Genomic DNA, 20980 nt, shown 5'->3' on the forward strand with positions numbered 1-20980 from the left:
TTTACTGGACACACAGAAGGTCTCATAACAATAGGTTTTCACCTTCTCAGTAGAAGGTTGTGTACACCTAATAATACAGCCACAAAATATTTAAATTCTAGTCATAAACCTTACTATCCTATGTATGAAATTACAACAGCCACTTATAAAGGGACCTTTGGTTAATATTGGGGCGTAGTTACACACTAACTTAAACTTCCTGAAACCTTTAAAACAGCATCTATAACTTTTTTTATTGGTTTATTAATTCATTCATCTGGTATTTTTTTGTTTAAAGATTTTATTGGGGAAGGGGAACAGGACTTTATTGGGGAACAGTGTGTACTTCCAGGACTTTTTTCCAAGTCAAGTTGTTGTCCTTTCAATCTTAGTTGTGGAGGGCGCAGCTCAGCTCCAGGTCCAGTTGCCGTTGCTAGTTGCAGCGGGCACAGCCCACCATCCCTTGAGGGAGTCGAACCGGCAACCTTGTGGTTGAGAGGACGCGCTCCAACCAACTGAGCCATCCGGGAGCTCAGCGGCAGCTCAAGGTGCCCTGTTCAATCTTAGTTGCAGGGGGCGCAGCCCACCATCCCTTGCAGGACTCGAGGAGTTGAACTGGCAACCTTGTGGTTGAGAGCCCGCTGGCCCATGTGGGAATTGAACCGGGAGCCTTCGGAGTTAGGAGCATGGAGCTCTAACCGCCTGAGCCACCGGGCTGGCCCAGCATCTATAACTTTTAATATAGCTAATTGTATTTTCAGCCCTTCAAATGTACAATAGCAGCAGCAACTTTCCCTAGAAACCTGTATAGTCCTGGCACCTGTGCCTGCCCATCGGGGTCCAAGGCACATGGCTACAGCCTACGGTCCTGCCACCAGCCCTGATGCCACCAGCGTCAGAGGGATCTACACAAACCTTCCACAGGCTGCCTGGCCCTCAGTGACAGGGGCTCTGAACACTGGCTCCCTCTTGGTGCCTTCCCTGTCCCTCCTCCCTGCCCCTCAAGCACTGGGCTCCAACACAGGGGCCTCCTTGCTGTGCTTGGGGGCCACCAGGCACACTCTATACCCTGGCCCCTAGCACTGCTCTCCCTCTTCCTGGACCACTCCCCACCCCCCCATATCTCCATGGCTCAGGTCCCCCACCCCCTCAAGTCTCACTGAAAGGTTAGGTCCAGGCGAGGCCTTCCCTGACCACCCCTGGCTTTGCTTCTCCACACAGCACTACTACCTTCTACAAACCACGCAATTACGTATGGCTGCTGTTCTTACCAGGAGGCTCATGGCGGAGACTGCCCGTGAAAGATGCAGAGGACACATGTACGCACGAGTGAAATCAAATGTGAAAACATGCTGGATCTCGAAACCTGACTTTTCATCAAATTCACCTTCCTACATCTTCCACTGAAAATCATAACCTAAACACTTTATCTGAACTCAATACGCTTTATCTGAGTAGCATCTGAACTCAATCTGAGATGACATTCCGAACTCTAAACACTGTGTGACTTACTTTTGCAACTTGAATTAGGTATGGACACACAGCAGACGGCCACAAGTCATTGCAGTCTGCTGAATGCCCACCTGTGTGGCACCTGTGGGCCGTGTGTCCTCTGTCTGCTCAGTCCTCACTCTCAGAGGACCACACACAGCTTCTTGCTGGTTCTAGAAGCAGTGCTGCTTTCAAGGACCTGGGCATTCCAGTTGCTAAGCCCCAGAGCCTGGGGTGGGGGTGGGGGGACCAGGACTGACTTGTCTACCTGGGTCCTTCTTTGTGACAGGGACCCCACCTCACAAGTCTCACAGCACAAGTTCTTCCACCCTTCACAAGACTCAGCTCATCTCTTTGCTCTCATTCGAATAAAGTGAGGATAACAAAGGAAGAGGAGGGAGGAAGGGAGAGTGAGGGAACAGACACAGTGGCAGGCCAGATAAGAGGGGAAGTGACGTCAGGGGACACGGAGAAACCTGGGTCTCATCATCCAAGGATCTGAGGGGCTGCAGGGGAGGGGAGGGCAGGGTGTGAGCTGCAAGTCTGGGAAGTGGCCAGAGGGGGAGAACCACGAGGCTGTGCAGGAATTACAGTTATGAGAAAGGATGAGGCCCAGGGAGTGGGTGGCCGGCCAAGGGGAGAAGGGCAGGACCACTGCCGAGGACAGGAAGTCCAGCAGCTCGGATTGTGAAATCACCAAGAACTATGGCAGGAGCAGTTGGGGAAGGAGACAAGGATCCAGGAGTAACGTCTTGAGGAAATGAGGGGAGACACCCAAGGGGAGGTCTGACAGTATGAGATTCAAAGCTGGGGCTTTCTTGGTGGAGAAGAGATGGGTCTGGAAGTACCACGGAGGGGACAAGGGAGCTCCCCTCTGCCCAGGTGCAGTGTGTCAAGAAGAGTGGAGAGAAGAGCAGACCCAAGGGTCCGTGGGGGAGGAGGCATCCAGGCAGACAGGGGCTGCTGGAAGGTGGAGGGATACGACTTCCCAAATGCAGGGAGGTGTCAGCACTCAGATTTTGGTGGAAGATGTTGACAATGCCCAGATCACGGGAAGTGCCATCACTCATCAGGTGTTGGGGTGCTACTCTCGCTGGACAGTCTCGGGTGGCTGAGGGAAGGTGTGGTGGTCCTATAGCCTGAGGGTGGAAGAGCCCTCTCGGCCATGGGGGACTGCACTCGAGCCTCGAAGGTTGTCATGGCCTCTGCCTGGGCCCCAGGAATCTGGCCCCCTCATCCTGCATCCTGGATTCCTTGGGCCCTGGCCTCTGTCACTCTACGATTCCAGCTGACACTGGTGAACACTCAGCACCCAGTTCCCCCTCTCCAGGAGGGATCCTGCAACATTCCAGCCTGGTCCCCTGACAACTCTGGTTCCAGCTGCCCATGCCACAGGCTGCTGCCTCTTAGCCAGAGGGGAGATAACAGATTCTAAGGAAGGTGTGGGAGGTGGGGGCAAGTGGTAGTCTCCAATGCCTGGAGTTTATGTACCAGTGGAATGTTGAGGGGACAGGGAAATGTAGTGACACCCCATGTCAGAGGTTGGGAGGAAGGTATGCAAAGACAGCACTTGGCAGTCCCCTCAGGGACTTTGGCTGGATATTGTGTGGAATGCTGGCACGATGGCCAGATGTAAGGACACTGGCCCAACCTTGGGGCCCTGTCTGGCCTGGAAGATATCTCTGTCTTTCCCCACAGACGTTCCTGACTCAGGTCTCCTATCCCCAACTCTCTTCCATGGCCAACAATGGGCCCTGGAGATGCCCCTGGGTCATCAGCCATCTGGGGTTTGGCCCACTCAGGCCTGGAGGACAGACAGCTGGCCTTCGATGGTTCCCTGAAAGCACCTCATCAGATGGAAAGACAGAGCTCGAAGTCACAGAGCCTCTGAAAATGCTGGAGAAAGACAGGGAGGAAGGGGTAGTGGGAGGGAAAGGCCACTCTTCCTGGGTCCCAGGCTTGGTCCATCAGTTATTCTGGTTACTACTGCTGCAGAACAAACAAGCCCAAAATGTCATAGTAAAAACTGTCCTATTCTGTGGACTGAGAGTTGGAACAGAGCAGGGGCAGCTAAGAAGGTGTGAAGTGGGTGGCTGGGCAGCTGCAGGCTGGGGTCATCCAGGGGTGTGTCAGTCACGTGTCTGGCAGCTGAGACCTCAACAGGGATGCCAGCTGCCATGGTTATACCAAGCCTCTCAGGGCCACTTTTGGATCCCTCACAGGGTGGCATCTGGGTTCTGAGAGTGGCCCAAGGGAGCAAGGTGGACACAGGGCATTTTTCAGATCCAGCCTCAGAAATACTAGTGCCTCTGTGAGTGCTGGTCATTGTCACAGTCTTATCAAGGACACTCCACAAGGGCACGTGGAGTGGAAGAGACTCTTGTGTCCATCTTTGGAAAATGCACTCTGCCCACCCGTGTCTCAGAACCATTTCCCCACTGCAGAACCCTCCTATAGAGCCAAGAGCCCGGTGGGACCCACCAGAGACTAAGTCCAGATGTGAAAGCCAGAGAGCAGAGGGATGGCGGCCTGGAGACATATACAGTGGGGGAGCAATCCTGGGGGAAAGATACTTGCGGGTGTAGGTGACGACCCTGGGGAAGGAGACAAGGAACCAGGAGTAAAGCCTTGAGGAAATGAGGGGAGACCCCCAGAGTCCTGTGACCTAGAGGGCTCCTTGCTGGGGCTCGGACTGCGGGGCCCAGACACCGGACTATGGAGATTTTGGGTGGGAGGCACTCCTCCCTCTCTGGAAGATGTGTGAGGATGAGCGTAGGGAGCACACAGAGGGAGGAGTATAGGCAGCTCCTCCCTGCCTCAGTCTCTCCTTTGCTCAATCCTCTCCCTCTGACTTCTGCTTACGCTTCCGGGACGGTGACAGCTGTAGCTGACATATACCCAGTTCCACGCGCTTCCAAAGTGGGATCTCATTCATCCTTCCAATCACCCTGGAATAAACAAAGATAACCTATTGTAAGGTGAGGAAACAGGTACATCTGACAACTGTGAGGGAAAGAATGGCCAGGAACATGGTTCCTCAGGCCTGTCCTTCCAGTCCGAAGCCCCAGCCTGTCTGGTCTCCGCGGGAGGCTGGGGGCGGCCCAGAGCCCCCCCAGACCGTGGCCCGGCGCCCCCGCCCTCTCGGGGCCCGGAAAGCTCAGGTCTGCAGTTTGCAGTGACGACTCCTTGCAGAGGGAGGAGGCCCCGGTGGCCACTGGGGGCGCTCGCGGGCGGGGATGGGGGCAGAGTGGGGGCTCCACGGTCGGGGGGATCCGAGCGGCCCTGGCGCGGGACCAACCCGTGCTGCCAGGACTTTCTGTGCTGGCAGGGTCCCCTCCGCAGATCCTGCCCGTCCCCTGCGGCTTTCCAGCGCCTACCCCCTAATCCACAAGCCCCTCGGGGGAGGGCTCACCTCGGTGAGTGACAGCTTGGCCTTGAGACCAGTCCCGAGGCGCGCACCCCTACGTGGACGCGTGTGTGTGGCAGGGAGGATCTGAGCCGCCTCCCGCTCCACCTGGCGCCCTCGGGGGACCGCGGAGGGATCGGTTTAATTCCAGGATACGAGGAAGGTGGTAGGTACCATGCTTGGCACCAGACTAGGGCCCGACTTGGGTCCTGTCTCTCACAACGGAGTGGTTATTTTGCTTGTTTGCCGTCGCTTCCCGCGCGGGATTTGAAGCTCCAGGTCAGGCTTCCCCAGCCTGAACGGCAGATGGGGCCCTGTGGGCCTCGGAAACGTCTCTGGGATGGGCACCGGCTGCAGCCAGGCTGTCGTGGGGAGGGGCCCCTGAGGACTCAAGACTACAGTGCCCCGTGACGTAATGCAAAACGAAAGCATCAAACACGAAATAAGCAAAGTCCTTTCACCCACCGTGCAGCTTTGAAATGAATAAATCTTAACAATTGTCCCTCATTTTTTGGTGAGCCCTACTTCGCTGATGCTGACCTGATGTAAGGTAATCTAGAAGGACGTGACATCACCAGCCCCATGATGTTACCCCACCTGGCTTGTGTCATCACCCATCTTCACTCTGAGACATCACCTCCGATTATCTGGTGATGTCGGAAGTCTGTGACTTTCTTACGTTGTCCCATGACGTCATCCCGCCGGACTGGTGACATCACTCTACCTGCCTGGCCGGTACCAGCCTCCCTGGTTCTAAGTCATCATTTAATTGTGCTGTGATGCCGCCCTGGCTGCCTCGTGACCTTGTCCAGCCGACCTCCCTCCTGCCCAGTGGCTGGTGTTCCACGTCCACAGTGTCACAGGTCTTGCCTAGATGCTACAGGCGGTGGGGGTCCCCGGAGACTGAGCACGCGCGGCAGGTCCCATTCCGAGGCTGTGTAGAGGCCCTAGGCCCGGGCGGGGACCGGGGACGGCGGAGGAGGAAGGAGGCGTGTTGGCCGAGGGTCGCCCACTCCTTGAGGGCGCCTGACTCGGTTCCCCTCATGAATTTTCCTCTCCGATTTCCCGCGCCGCCCGCGTTGAGCTCTGCGCCCTACTCCGCCCTGGGCCCAGCTCCACCGGAAGGTGAGCCTGGCGACTCCGCCCAGCCCCGGGGGTCCGCGGCCCGGGCCAGCCCGGAAAGGCCTCTTCTGGCGCGCGTCTCGGAACGCGGCGGCGAAGGAGGCGGCGCGGCGATTTTCCCGCCTCGCGCAGGCGGTGCCAGCGGCGGGCGCGGGCGGGGTGTTCCAGCTTCCCTTTGTCGCCCGCGGGGTTGGTGGGCCGGGAGCCGACGCGTGACTGACAGTTGTCGGGGGCGGTGGCCGGGGGCGGGCGGCTCTGCGCGCGGCTGGGGGAGTGAGGGCGGAGCGCAGCCGCTCATTGGCTGGCGCGAGTGTGGGAAAGAATGCGGAGCCCAGTTCACACACCCCGCGGCCGCTCTTCTTTAAATAGCCGGGCGGCTGGCTACCCGCGCGGGCCCGACGCCTGGGACCCGCTGGATAGGGACAGGGGACGCCGCGTGCTCTCCGTCGGCCCTTGGCGGCACGCTGCGCTGGGCACCGGGAGGCGCGGGGGCGCACCATGCCTGCAGACACCCCGGGGAAGCCGAGAGCTTCGCCGCTGGCAGCAGCGCCGGCCAGCGCCAGCCGAACCCCAAGCAAGCCCCGGAGCGCGGCTGAGCACCGAAAGGTGAGACTTGGAGGGGCGTGGGTTGGGGGGTGTGGGTTGGGGATGGAGCCACGCGGAACTCAGCCACTGCCCGACCCGCAGTCCTCCAAGCCGGTCATGGAGAAGAGGCGCCGAGCGCGCATCAACGAGAGCCTTGCTCAGCTCAAGACCCTCATCCTGGACGCCCTCAGGAAAGATGTAAGTTGTGGGTGGGAGGTGAGATCGAGGCGCCGAGGCGAGGCGCCGGGAGTTTGGGGGCTCTACTGGACTGCAAGCCGCCCATACCGGCCCTGCCCCCAGAGCTCCCGCCACTCGAAGCTGGAGAAGGCCGACATCCTCGAGATGACCGTGAGGCACCTACAAAGTTTGCGGCGCGTGCAGGTGACAGGTGAGGCGCGGGCGGCAGCGGCGGGGGGGCGGGGAGGAGCGCCGGACCACTGCCGCGGGCACCGACCACCTGTCCCCTCCTGCCTCCGCAGCCGCGCTCAGCGCGGACCCCGCCGTCTTGGGAAAGTACCGCGCCGGCTTCAACGAGTGTCTGGCCGAGGTGAATCGCTTCCTGGCCAGCTGCGAGGGCGTCCCGGCCGACGTGCGTTTTCGCCTGCTCAGCCACCTGGCGGCCTGTCTGGGCCAGCTGGGGCCCTCGCGCTGCGCCGCCCCACCGCCCCCAGCTGCAGAGGTTCCGGCGCCCGAGGCCTACGTGGGCCGCCAGCCGCTGCAGGCATTCGATGGCCCCTTCCCCCTGCTGCGCCCCGGGGCCACCTTCGCGCTGCCGCTCCTGCCTGGCCTGACTCGGGCGCCCCACGCGGCCCCCAGGGCGGGGCCGCAGAGCCCGGGCGTGCCCTGGAGGCCGTGGCTGCGATGAGACCGCGGCCTTCGGACCGTGGCGGAGGCCGCCCCGTTCTAGGGCCGCGGCCTTTGCTGAGACTGTTGCAGGGAATATTTATTTCCAGAGGCCGCGTCGAGAGTTTTGTTTGTTTTCGTCTTTTCCGTGTATTCCTGTAGCGCCGGCGGCTACGGTCCCTAGAGGTGGGAGGTGGGGGATGCAGTGTCTGCTGGTCCGGGTGCCTGGTCCCGCCCCTTCCCAGGCCCCGCCCCGCGCCCCGCCCAGCAGGTGCGCCGCCGCGTAGGTCTGTCCGCCGGTGGCGTTTGCCAGCACCTGCGCAGGAGCCAGCGACCCCCCTTGAGGTGGGGGGGGTGCCGGGTTCCTCAGAGGTTCAGGGTGGAAGGTGACAGTAGCCATTTTTCAGAATGCATCCGTGTTGGGATGGTCTCGTGCAGCCTCACTGGGCAAGTTCTTTTCAAAGCATCTTTCCCCACTCCCACTCCTGGGGACCCTAGACGGTGGAGACGTGTCTTTTCACATTGTTGGCCCCGGGCCGCTGAGCTGTGCTGCGGGGTAAACATACCCTGAAGCTTCAGTTCTCGTCTGGTCCACCTCCTGCTTTGTTCTCACGGTTCAGCACCAAGCCGCCTGTGTTCCCACCCACCCACCCAGGCCAGTGTCTGCCCCGGAGGGAGGTGCCAGCAGGAGAGGGCATCAGAGTCTCCAAGGCAGGGGACTGGGGCAAGGCTGGCACAGGGTGCTTTTTGCTGGGGCTCAGGGGTTGCTCTGCCACCAGGGTCCAGTCCTGCGTGTCCGTCCCTGCCCTAGGAGCGGAGAGCCTCCTAGCGGCAAGGGACTGAGATTTCATCTGCCCGTGCTTGTCCTGAGTACCTGCTGTGTCAGCGCTACCATACCAGGCAGCAAAACTAGGAGGCATTGGACATTGGCCCTGGAGTCACTGTCCTGCAGTCCCAGGTGTCCCGCAGTTGCTGCTGGGGGACTGGGCTCCAAGTACAATGAGGGGGGATGGGAGTTACACAAGCCGAGACTGCAGTGTGTCATGCTGAGCCCGCCTGAGATTGAGCCAACATCCGTTTCCCAGCCACCAGACGGGACCCATCGAGGAGGAGGAGGGTGAGTCACTGCCAGAGGCTGCTCTGCTGCCCTCTTCCGCATCTGGGCCATGAGCAGGGTTCACCTGGGCCCTCCTGGATGGGGCCATGCTCACCTGGCAGGGACCTCCAAGTCCCCACCAACAGCCAGCCCCTGTTCTCTGGCTGCCTTGCCCATCTATTTCCCTGAGTGTCCAGGGCCTGGGTCAGTGGTCCTGGATGGTGTGCACCCTTGGACATATACACACAGTGGCCCTGTCCCTGGGAGGCCCTCCTGAGCAGGAGCCTTGCAGAGGGTCTGTACTGGGGAGCTGGCAGCTCAGTGTGGCTGGGGGAGGGGAGCTGCTCATGGAGGGCTTCAGTGCAGAAGGGGGTAGGGGGGTCTGGGGCTTTGTGAAGCCATTGGGGATAGTCAGAATCTGCTCAGAGCTGAGCCCCCCACGTCCTGCAGGAAAAAGAGGGACCTCCCCAACTGTGTAGTCAAAGGGAGAAGGGCCCCTGGGAAATCTCTTGGAACTTGGGTCATCATGCTGTCCCACCTCCCACAAGAGTGTAGCACCAGCTCTAGACCAGACCCCTGGCCTCCAGTCCCCTCCCTGCCCCCCAACCATAAAACCCCCTCCTGTCTGCCTCCACCCCAACTTACTCCCTGTTCTCCGTAATCTCGTCATCGTTCGCACAGTTGCCAAAAGGATCTTTGCAGCCAGGACACCCTCAGCCCTCAGGGACCACTCAGGCTCTGGGGACCACAAAATTCCTCACACAGGCAAGCTCCTTCCCGGCTCTGTCCCTTGGTATTCAACCTTCCCCTGGAATTCTCTCCCCACTTTCCCACCTGAGGCAGCCACCTCTGTGGGCTCCAGAGGTCTGTTACTCACCTCTGTCCCGAGCACCCTCATGGAACAAATGAGCTGTTCCATATTGACCTAATTCATTAATTTGAGTGAAAGATGGAGCTGGGAGATTTCGGGAGAGGTGTCATCCTTGGTTAGATCAGAAAGGTCTGAGGAAGCACAGCCCTGCCTGAGGTTGGGCCCCCATGGAGAGGGGCTGTCTCAGCCCCTTCCCAGGATGCCCTTCCACTCTCCTCCCCACACCCAGCATGGACATCTGCTCAGGCCAGTGGAGAGCTCGAGCAGACCCCCTCAAGGGCTTTCCTACAGGCCCAGTGGTGGGAGCTGTGGCCCAAAACATGGGGTACTCCCCTTACACTGGGGTCTCTTCCTCCTCCCCACTCTTCCACTCACTCTTCCTGCCTGTCCCCTGCTTCCCATGGGCTCTGGGTCATACCCCTGACCCCTTACTCCCACCCCTATTTTAATCTTGGCTTTTGTCTTGCAGACACTTCCTGTTGAGTCATGGATGAAGCACCTTCTCCTGGCCTGACCCTGTGTGTGTGGGGGGAGAATCAGGACTTTCTCCTCCTGGGGGGAGGCCTGCTGGTCACTTCCCTTCTATAGCAGGCAGACTCCCATTCATCTTTGGCCTCCTTCCAGCCCATTTTGCAAAGACCAAGGGTCAACAAATGTTTGCGGAATGCAAGTGCACAGTCAGCTGACCTACCAGCCTCTGTGGGTGTGACAGCCCTGCCATCTGGGTCCGTCTGTCTGCCTGTGGGGCCAGAGCTTGGAGACCGGACAATGACAGCAAATCATAGGTGTTTGAAATCTGGAGAAAGAATTGATCTCCATGGTGACAGAAGTCAGCCTTGCCAGGCCCTTGAAACTCAGAAACTCGGGGTGGGGAGGGGTTGGGCCTGCTTGGAGCCCTGGCTTGTGAGGCCTGAGGCCTTGGGTCCCCACCAAAGCTCCTTGGTCGCCAGCAATCTCCTACCCTCACCGACACCCTGGCTCCCTGCTGCTGTGCCCACTGCTCTGTCTCTGGGTCACGGGATGCGCCCTCGGGCAAGGAACAGGCCCTGGGCTCCTCCCAGGAGGCCACCACCGAAGCCTGTCCCGGATGCAGCCTTGTGAATGTACCCAAGTTGCCGGTGTGACCCATGGTCCTCCGGCCCTGTGGAGCCCTCAGAGGAGGCCCCAGCCCCCGCCGCCGACCCGGGCGTGGCTTTCTGAGAGACCCTGAGCCAGGCCCACCCAGCAGAGCCTCCTCCCAACTCCTGGCCGTCAGAAACTGAGGTAGTAAATGTTTGTTGTTTTAAGCTGCTAAATTTTAGGTTAATTTGTTATGCAGCAATAAATTACAATAAATCTTATGCAAGATTCAAGATAAATATAAATAACATTAGCAATAAAGAAACAACGAACTAACCACGGTCACCTAGGGCTCAGCACCACTTGCCCTCATGATGATGGTTAGGGAAGAGGTGGGGTGAGGCCTGGAATGGGGTGGGAGTCAATCCAGAAACAGCCCTGCAGCTGTGGTTTGTAGACTGCTATGGAGGTGGTTTCCCAGGGAGCCCGACGTGGGTGGAGCTCCTGCCATGCTGCTGCTCACCAGCCACAGCCCGTAGCCACAGGTGCGGGAGACACTCCATGCTGAGACCCCAGTGCCCACTGCCCTGGGTGGGCCTGGCCTCAGCTGGCCCAGCCACCCTCAGCACACACACTGACGTGCCCACGCCACCCTGACCCTTTCTGCAGCCTGGTATCCATGGTTACCAGAAAGCACCTGGCTGCCGTTGCCCCGAAGGTGTCACTTTCTGGTGCCCACCTGGCTCTGATACCCACCTGCTTACCTGGTGGTGTTGGGCTCACGTCTTGGGCCCCCACTGTGAGTGAGGGGTCCTTCCTGATGTCCGTGGGGGGTGCTGACTCAGCGAAATGTAGAAGGTCAGTGTTGGAAGCTGAAGCCCTGTGTTCAGCCCTTACCAACCGTAGCTTACACAGCGAGGGAGGTGCACACACCTGCGCCAGCAGTAGCTTTCCACTTCCGCAGTCCAATCCTTACCCACGTAGTGGGCCCAGAGCAGGGTCCAAGCCAGAGTCTGGTGGGGGAGGGCTTCCCCATGGCTCCTTCCAGCACCCCTTGCTCTGCCTAGCACAGTGAGGGGAAGGGCCCAGGAGCCCCAGATGTGGGGAGGCCCCCTCTCCTGGCCCCCATCCCCACCCCCAACCTCTGAGCTGACCACAGCCTGGGCCAAACACCCACACCCAGAGGGCCTGAGCACCCCCAACTCCTGATCCTGCCTTCCCACTGTCTCCCAGGGCCCCAGGGCCCCAGGCCCTGGACGTCAGCTCTCCCTGCCAAGCCAGGATCAGGAAAGTGTTATGAAGGCCCTGGCCAAGCTCATTCCTCTGTACGGACCCAGAGGAGACCGGCCCCAAATGAAATGCCAGGTGGGGTGGTGGTGCTGCTGTTTCCTCCAGGACTGTCCCGAGGAACTTGGTCTGCTAACCAACGAGTTGAGGGTAACCCCTATTGGAGCTGAGCTCACTGATCTGCCACTCGGACTTGGCAATCTTTGGCCAGACTTTTCCTGATCAGAGACCAGGTGCTCTGGACGGAATGAGTCCCCCAACAAATGTATCACCCCCAAGATGACGGTGTGAGGAGGTGGGGCCTTTGTGAGGTCATGAGGTCATGAGGTTGGGGCTCGGGACACAGGTCAGACTTGCTGGCTCTCTGCCAGTGAGGACACACAAGGAGACGGCCCTCACCAAAACCATATAGTGCAGGCACCAGATTTTGGACTTGCAGCCTCCAGGACTTTGAGAAAACCTTCTCTGTGGTTGATAAGCCCAAACAGACTGAGATACAGGGCTTTGTGCTACCAGCCGACTGCAGGCTAAAGCTTCGGGTGGCTCGGCTGAGTCTCCATGGTGCATGTGGCCCCTCTCTGGCACTAGACCACATGGGGGGACTGTCCCCAGGGCACAGGCACACACAGCCAGGGGGCGGGGCCTGAGGACCTACAGGAGCCTGCATACTCCCCCCCACCCCCACCCCCCACCCCCTACCCACCATGAGCCTTATCTTCAGACTCCAATTTGACTTCCTGCTCAAGTCCAGCAGGGTGGGGAAACGAGCTGCATCCAGCACGTAGCCCAGAACCCTGGGGAAAAGCCTGGGGAAAGCCTGGGCCACCCCGCCTGGAGCTTGGGAGCACATGGGGTGAATTAGAGTGCCTGTGACATTCCAGTCACCCTGGCGTGTGGTGTCCAGGGCCCATGCTGTGACTATATCTGTGTGTGTGACCAGGCCGTGGGTTTCTTGGCTGCTACCCACTGGAGTCACAGGTGCACAGCCCCTGCAGGTCCATGATGTGGTGTTGGGGGAAGTTTGGAGAGGGTGGGGGAAGGGGAGCCGTTACCACCCATTCCTGGAGCTCCACTTGCCTCTGGGCGGGAAACAGCCCACTCAGAACTAGGCTCACCTGGGCAGGTAAGCGAGGCCAACAAACATGCAGATCCAGAGGCACAGTCATGAGAGGGTGAGATGCAGAGTCGGACACAGAGACCCCTTCAGTCTGCTCTGTGTCTGGGAAGCCCACAGACACATCTCTTGCACCCACTGCCGCAACCCCATGCTCAGGTTAGCACACGAGTGGTTCAGGGAAGGGTTCCAGCACTGCCTGGGGATGACCCTACTTCTGCTGTCACTTAGTTGTGGGACCTTGGGCAAGTCACAGAATCTCAAATGTAACATGGGATTCATAATACATCTGCCTTAGTGCCGGATGGGTGAGACAATCAAATAAATTATCTGTGTGATTTACAATTGCTTTCAGCCAAGATTGAGAAGCTGGGACCGGATTTACCACCTGCCTTAACTAAAAACACTAGCAAAAATATATACAATAGCATGCAGTGAAAGACAGAGGACCCTGAGAAGTGGAAAGCAGATGAAGGGAGCCATGTATTGCCCCGGCTGAGTCCTTAGAGAGGGCTTACAGGCCATGGTGCAGACACAGGGGAGCCGGGGCGAGCAGGCAGCCTCCCTGAGCTGAATAACTGAAGCTGACAGTTGGGGGAACCAATGCAGATAGACTTCATAGGACAGAATATCAGAGAGAACAGTGATGCCAGATAGAGAGTTCCAGAGAACTGCAGAGGCCCCTCAAGTCTGATTGGAGCTGCTTGTGAGAGAACTCCTGGGAGGCCAGGAAGGAACCGCCCAAAAAGACTAGAGGGAAATGTCTTCTGAGTTCACACAGGGTCAGACCTAGTCTCAGGTCTCCATCAGCCAGGATGGAAAACCTCATAATTCACAGGGCTCAGAAGGGCCTTGGCCCAGTAGTGAGGAACAAGTAGCTGCAGACTACATGCCATTCCAGTCTTGCCTAACAAAATTTATAAACAAGCCCTGAAAGCATCAAACTGCTTCTAAGTAATTCAACCACACCCAAAACAAAGCTCAAGAATATTTACAGGAGTACAAAAATATCCAGCACCCAACACATTAAATTCACAATGTCTAACATCCAGTAAAAAATTTCCAGGCATACAAAGAGGCAGAAAAATATAACCCAGAAGGAGGAGAAAAATAAATCAATTGAAAACAACCAAGAAAAGTCACAGAAGGTAGAATTAGCAGACAAGGACATTAGAACAGTCAGTACAGCCTCACTTCACGTGTCCCATTCACTGGCTGTGTTAGAGGGAAGACTGGCTGTGTTAGAAACATTGAAGGTACAAAAACCCAACTGAACTCCTAGAGGCAAAAATTACAGTGTCTCATATGAAAACTATGGGAAGGATGGGAAGAAATAACAACATTGGAAGAAATAATAATTGACTGGAATTTTCCAATCTTGATGTAAACTATACACTGACACATGTAAGAAGCTCAATGAAACTCAAGCACAAGAACTTTCTAGAAAACTCCATCTAGGAGCATTGTAATCAAACTGCTAGAAAACAGTGATAAGACAATAAATCTGCTCTCACTACGTCTATTCAACAGCGTAGGAAGTTCTAGCCAGGTCAATTAGGCAAGAAAATGAAACAAAAGACAAGATCAATATTTTAAAAATCAATTGTGTTTCTATATACTGGCAACAAACAATCTGAAAATGAAATTAAGAAACCTGTTCCATTTATAATAACATCAAAAAGAATAAAATCCTGGGCCAGCCCGGTGGCTCAGGCGGTTAGAGCTCCATGCTCCTAACTCCGAAGGCTGCCGGTTCAATTCCCACATGGGCCAGTGGGCTCTCAACCACAGGGTTGGTGGTTCAATTCCTTGAGTCCCACAAGGGATGGTGGGCTCCGCCCCCTGCAACTAAGATTGAACACGGCACATTGAGTTGAGCTGCCTCCTGGATGGCTCAGTTGGTTGGAGCGCGTGCTCTTGACCACAAAGTTGCTGGTTTTGACTCCTGCAAGAGATGGTGGTCTGTGCCCCCTGCAACTAGCAACAGCAACTGGACCTGGAGCTGAGCTGCGCCCTCCACAACTAAGATTGAAAGGACAAAAACTTGACTTGGAAAAAAGTCCTGGAAGTACACACTGTTCCCCAATAAAGTCCTGTTCCCCTTCCCCGATAAAAAAATATTTAAAAAATAAAGAATAAAATCCTTAGGAATAAATTTAACAAAAGAAGTGTAAAACTTATACTTTGAAAACAACACAACAGTGTTGAAGGAAATTAAAGAAGACACAAATAAATGGAAAAACATTCCATGTTCATGGATAAGAAGGTCTAACATTGTTGAGATGACAATACTTCCCAAATTGATCTTTAAGTTCAACTCAATGGCAACCAAATTTCCAGTTAACATTTTTACAGAAATTGACAAGCTCCTCCTGAAACTCATGGAAATTCAAGGGACCCAGAAAATCCAAAACAATCTTGAAAAAGAACGAAGTTGGAGGACTCAGCTTCCTGATTTAAAAACTCACTGCAAAGCTATACTCATCAATAGTGTGGTAGTAGCATGAGGTTAGACATATTGATTGATGGAATAGAACTGAGTGATTGGAAATTAGCTTCCACGTTTATAATCAATTGATTTTCAACAGTAGCCAAAACAATCCAATGGCGGGAATGATGGTCTTTTCAACAAATGGTGCTGGGACTCCTGTGTCTGCACGTGCAAACAGTGAAGTTGGACCCCTTCCTTACACTCTGCACGAAAATCAACTCACAGTGAATGATACACATGAGTGTAAGAGCTAAAACCACCAAATGACTGGAAGAAAATACAGGAGTCCATCTTCATGATCTTGGGTGGTGAAACATCGTAGCAAAGACTTCACAGACGTGACACCAAAAGCATCAGTGACACAAAGTATGTATGTGCATAACTGGACTTCACAGAAATTAAAATGCTTTGTGCTTCAAAAGACATTACCAAAAAAGTGAAAAGACACTTTTTGCAAAACATTTTGACAAGGGACTTGTATTTAGAGTATATTAATAACTCTCTCACCTCAACAATAAAGAGACAACCCAACTGAAAAATGGGTAAAAAATCTGAATTGACATTTCTCCAAAGATATACAAATGGCCAATAAGCACATGAAAAGATGCTCACCATTATTAGCCACCAAGGAAATTTAAACTGAAAGCACAATGAGATACTATCTCACACCCAGGAGGTTGTCTATTATTTTAAAAACACAGAAAATAACAAGTGTTGGCAAGGAGGTAAAGAAAATAGAACCCTTATGCATTGTTGGTAAGGATGTAAAATGGGGCAGCCACTTTAGAAAAGTCTGGCAGTTCCTCAAAAGATTAACTGTAGAGTTACCATATGATCCCGCAATTCCACTCCTAGGCCTGTACCCAAGAGACATACAAACACATGTCCACAGGAAAACCTGGGCACAAATGCTCATAGCAGCATTATTCATAAGAGCCAGGAACTAGAAATGACCTAAATGTCAACTGATGAATGGATAAATAAAATGTGCCATACCCCGACAATTATTTGACAGTAAAAATGAGTGAAGCACTGACACCTGCTAGAACATGTATGAACCCTGAAAACATTATGCTGAGAGAAGCCAGACACAAAAGGCCACATATTGTGTGATCCCATTTACATGAAATGTTCACATTATGCAAATCGATAGAAAGTAGGTTAGTGGTTGCCTGCAGCTGGGTGGAGGTTGAGGGAGATGGGGAGGGGGTGCCCTGGGAGGGTGATGAAAGTGTTCTACCCTTGGTTATGATAATGGTTGCACAACTCAGACTATACTAAAAACCATCTAATTTAAATGGGTGAATTGGATGATGTGTGAATTATATATCAATAAAGTTGTTAAAAATGTTACATATAGAGGAACAAAGAGAAAGCAATGGCAAGTTTCTTGTTGGAAAAATGTATCAGGACACAGTGGACAATACTTTAAAGAACTAAACGTGAAAACTATCCACCTAGGACTCTATGGATAGACCCGCCCATACCTATACAGTTCAGTTGATTTTCAACGAAGGCTGCAAAGGCAGTTCAGTGGAGAAAGGAGAGTCTTTTCAGCAAGTGGTACAGGAACAACTGGACATCCATATGCAAATAAACAACCTGAGACCATACGTCACACCACATACACAACTCAAAATGGATCATACACCTAAATACAAAATCTGAAACTGTGAAACTTTTTGGAAAAAACCGAGAACATTTTTGTGACCTTTGGTTAGGCAAAGATTTCTGACATACAATACCCAAAGAATGGTCGTTGAAAGAAAACAGGAAAAATGGATAGATTGTTAACTTGTGCTCTTCAAGAAAATGAAATGTTAAGAAAATAAAAAGATGAGCCACAGACAAGGAGAAAATATTTGCAAATCACATATTTGATACAGGACCTATATGCAGAATATGTAATCAACTCTCAGGACTCAACAATTAAGAAACCCAATTAAGAAAATGGGAAAAGATTTGCTCCATCAGTTCACAGAAGAAGATACATGGATGGCAAAAAAGCACATGAAAAGATGCTCAAGGTCACGAATCATGAAGGAAAGTCAAGTTAAAACCACAATGTGGTGCCACTATACACCAGGGGTGCCAAAAAAATGTATACAAGTGGACACTCTGGTCAGCGCTGCTCAAGCAGTTATTTGCCATAATCAGAAGTGTCTGGACGCTGATGGCAACCACTGTGAGCACCTCTTGTAATTGCAGAAGTCAAACGTGACTTGTATTCATCTCTTGTACTGCCCAAACGGGTACATACTGCGTGATCCCATTTATATAACGTTCTGGACAATGCCACCTGACTATAGTGACAGAAAGCAGATTAATGGGTACCTTGTGTGTGGGGGGGAAGGTATTTCCAAGGGCCCAGGAATCTTTAGGGGTGATGATTTCTTGGGGTTACACATGTCGAAACTTAGAAAATTTTGCACTTTAAATATGTGCAGTGTATCGTATGTAACTTATACTTCATTGAAACTACTTAAAAAATTAGGTTGGTGCAAAAGCAATTGGGGTTTTTGCAGTTATTTTTAACCCTTTAAACCGCAATTACTTTTGCACCAACCTAAAAATAAACCCATAATCTGCGGAAAGCATTTAAGACTGTGTCATGCCGGGCGGCCTGCGGGGTCTCAGCTCCCGCTCCCCACATAAGAACGCAGGACATGGTGAGGCCAAAAAGGAACACCCATGGAGCCGTAGGTAGGGGAGTCACACCACTACAGTCTCGCTGGCGGCTGGGCTGGAGACACAGGAGCAGGAGCCACACTGTCTGCAACCTGCCGTCCACTTCTCTCTGCCAACCAACCCCACTTGCTAGCTGCAATCTGCTCTCGCTAGCTCAGCCCCCATCTTCTTGCTAGCCCCCATTTGCTGCTAGCGTAGCCACGGCAGTTACATTAGTGGCCAATGGCTCACTGGGTACAGCTGACGGCCAACTAGCCACAGCTGACGGCCATCCAATCACAGTTGATGGCCATTTACTACCTGAGCCAGCACCTTTCCATGAGAGGCCAGGAGCCTGGAAACTGCACTCCTGGCTCTGTCCCCACAGACGGCCTGGCACGTAATAGCTGCGAGTTGAAAGTTGGCGCTTATGTTTGAGTGCTTACTGTCTCAAGGTCAAGGCTCAAAGGCAGCTACAAGGCTCCGGGAAGGGGCCCTGGCACCTCAAGTAGCGTCCTTCGCCCAAACCGCGGGGAACAGAGCTGGGCTCCGCCGGCTCCCGCTGTGGGCCTCGTGCCCTCTGGTGGCGGTCAGTGGTACCGCAGCCTGCGTTCCCGTTTACCGCTCCCTTTAAGGTCTGGCTTCCGCTGCCCACTTCGCCCGTGGTGTGTCTCCCTGCCCATGCCAACCTCCCACCCAATAGCTCCCTCTGGCCCAGGTGCTGGCCTCTGCCGAGACTTAGCTACCCCCACGCCGTGGAGCTCGGTTGTGTGCTGTAGGTCCTGTTTCCCCACCCTATAGCAGACATCCCCCCGCCCCCCGCAGTCCCCCCCAGGTCTGAGATTGGCTGGGGGTGTGGAGGAGGGAGGACAGGGAAGCCTCAGGTTAGATCTAGCGACAGCTGGTCCCCAAAAGGCCTTCTCAGCCGTCGCGTAGGTCCAGGTAAGACCCTCTGTCCCCCACTCCCAGCAGCTTCTGCCAGCCTCCCTGCCTCCCCTCTGCCCCGGCTCTCTTCTCCCAGGGCACTGGGGCCATTGCTACAAGCCCTCCAAACCTCCCCGTCTGGTGACAGTCCACGTCTGCAGACAGATCCACACGTGGGCGCTCCCGAGCCAGCTGTCCACCTGGAAACAAAACTATGTGACACCCCCACCACCCACCACCCACGGAAATCAAGACCAGGTGTGTCGCAGGTCCAGTGTGAAAGATAAAACAATGGAGCTTTACGCCATGAGCAAGGCCATCTTCCCGGACTCTCTGTGACTTTGGGGCAGGCAAGTGTTTCAGGACAGAGAAAGTGACAACCATCCAGGAAATTGTTGATAACTTGGACTGTGTTAAAATGTAAAACTTCTGTTCATCCAAAGACAGAGATAAAAGGCAAGATGGAGAAAGAACATACTCAAAGTCCAACGATTCCATGAAGATTCCTACCCAGAATGTGTGGCAGGTGCCTACAAATCAACGAGAAAAGTGGCAGAGCACTGAGGAGACACACATCTTCCCAGAAGAAGCCGCACCCATGGCCAGGAACTCCACTCTTCCTAAGGAAATGTGACGTCGAAGTTCGGGGGCTGGCCCACAAACGCCAAGTGACAGAGAGGCCACCGTCGTGGCCAGGACCAGGGGCACAGACGCACCCCGGTGTCCTACTGCTGGAGTGAAGGCACAAGCATGGGGACCACGGTGGCTCAGGATCTTCTAGAGCTGACCGAGCACAGCCCGCGACCCAGCCACTCCCCACACTGCGTACATAAGTCTACCCGAAGGAATGTTCCAGAATGTTCACAGCATCACTGCTTATAACAGCTACAAACTGAAAACGGCCCAAATCCCCATCCACAGGAAAGTGATGCCGCAGCCCCTGGGCCGCCTGGATGAGGCTGCAGGGAGCAGACGTGAGACAACAGGACGTGGGTGTGGTCTCTGCCCAGGTCCTGGCCCAGGGCTCCCGAAACCCTTGTGGATTCCTAAGTGATGCAAGCACTGGGGCCATCTCTGGTTCTAATGAGGGGACTCTGGGTGGCCCCTGGATGAGGGCTGGTCACAGGACGACGAAGCCCTGAAGCTCGGAATTTTCAGTCCCTCTCCCCATCCTCCTGAGAAGGGAGAAAGGCTGGAAAGAAGGATGCCAAACGTGAGGAAGCCTCCATGAAACCACAATAGTGCGGGGTGCTCAGAGCTTCGGGTTGGTGAACAGGAGGCAGGGCCAAGGCGTGGACGCTGCACATCTCTCTCCCGTCTGGACACTCGTCTGTGTTCTTCAGTACACCCCTTTACAGCAAACTGGGGAATGTCCGTGTTTGCCTGAGTCCCATGAGCCGTTCCAGCAAATTAATGCTTCTGGGCTCCCTCCTCAAAGAGGTCTCAGCCACCTGGCCACCCTTTCCCTCCACAGTGCTTCCTTCTTAGGATGCGTTGCTGTGGAAATGGTATTATTTACCTGTCCATTTAGATGTTTGCTCTCTGACCCCACTACTCCCTCTTTGTGTCCCTCCCCAGCAGGGAGGCCGGAGATGTGTGTGTCACATTGACCTGCCCGAGGATGGGCAACACAGCCCCAAGGTCAGTTCAGGATGGCCTGGAGCACTCCCCAGAGCGGGGCCTTTGGGACCCAACCCTGCCACTTATTAGCTGTGTGTCCATGCACAAGTCACTAACCCTCTCTGTGCCTCATCAAGCTCAATCGTGAAAGAAATGTCCTCCTAGCGCCCCCTCTCGGGGTGGATGGGCTTTTGGAAAAGTGCTCTTGGGGGGCCTTCAAGGGGCTGCTGTTCTCCAGCCCACGCCAGAGGCCATGTCACTCCTGCCTATCTCCTCTTGGTGACTGGTTCACTTGGGGGTGGCAGCACCAGACCCTTTCCTAGAGGGACAGACTGCACTGCCATCCCCATCTTGGAAGCTAGGTGGGGAGTGACCCACTTTCCTCCTCTCCAGAGGCCCACTTGGGGTGCCCTCCACCGAGAACC

The 20980-nt window shown here is 54.8% G+C and overlaps 1 protein-coding gene across 5 annotated transcripts; it reads left to right on the forward strand.

Moving 5' to 3' along the window:
• Nucleotides 1–6080: 6080 nt before the first annotated feature.
• On the forward strand, nt 6081–10796 carry HES4 (hes family bHLH transcription factor 4). Of its 5 annotated transcripts, XM_081056054.1 has the most exons (6): nt 6081–6604; nt 6686–6781; nt 6884–6971; nt 7063–8543; nt 9204–9287; nt 9863–10796. In XM_081056054.1, the coding sequence occupies exons 1-4, from the start codon at nt 6497–6499 to the stop codon at nt 7446–7448; spliced, it is 678 nt and encodes a 225-aa protein (XP_080912180.1). In that variant the 5' UTR covers nt 6081–6496; the 3' UTR covers nt 7449–8543; nt 9204–9287; nt 9863–10796. The 5 variants fall into 5 exon arrangements, with proteins under 5 accessions (XP_080912180.1, XP_080912182.1, XP_080912181.1 ...); XM_081056056.1 differs by lacking the exon at nt 9204–9287 and having other exon boundaries at nt 6362–6604; XM_081056055.1 differs by having other exon boundaries at nt 6362–6604; nt 7063–9287; nt 9863–10786.
• Nucleotides 10797–20980: the final 10184 nt, after the last annotated feature.

This window comes from Rhinolophus hipposideros (assembly GCF_964194185.1).
Source record: "Rhinolophus hipposideros genome assembly, chromosome: 8".
Lineage (NCBI taxonomy): Eukaryota > Metazoa > Chordata > Mammalia > Chiroptera > Rhinolophidae > Rhinolophus > Rhinolophus hipposideros.

Coding starts and splice junctions, on each gene's coding strand:
- HES4 (XM_081056052.1), top strand. CDS start 6,497: ATGCCTGCAGACACCCCGGGGAAGCCGAGAGCTTCGCCGCTGGCAGCA. Junction 6,605..6,685: donor GCGCGGCTGAGCACCGAAAG/GTGAGACTTGGA, acceptor CCCGACCCGCAG/TCCTCCAAGCCGGTCATGGA. Junction 6,972..7,062: donor GCGGCGCGTGCAGGTGACAG/GTGAGGCGCGGG, acceptor CTGCCTCCGCAG/CCGCGCTCAGCGCGGACCCC.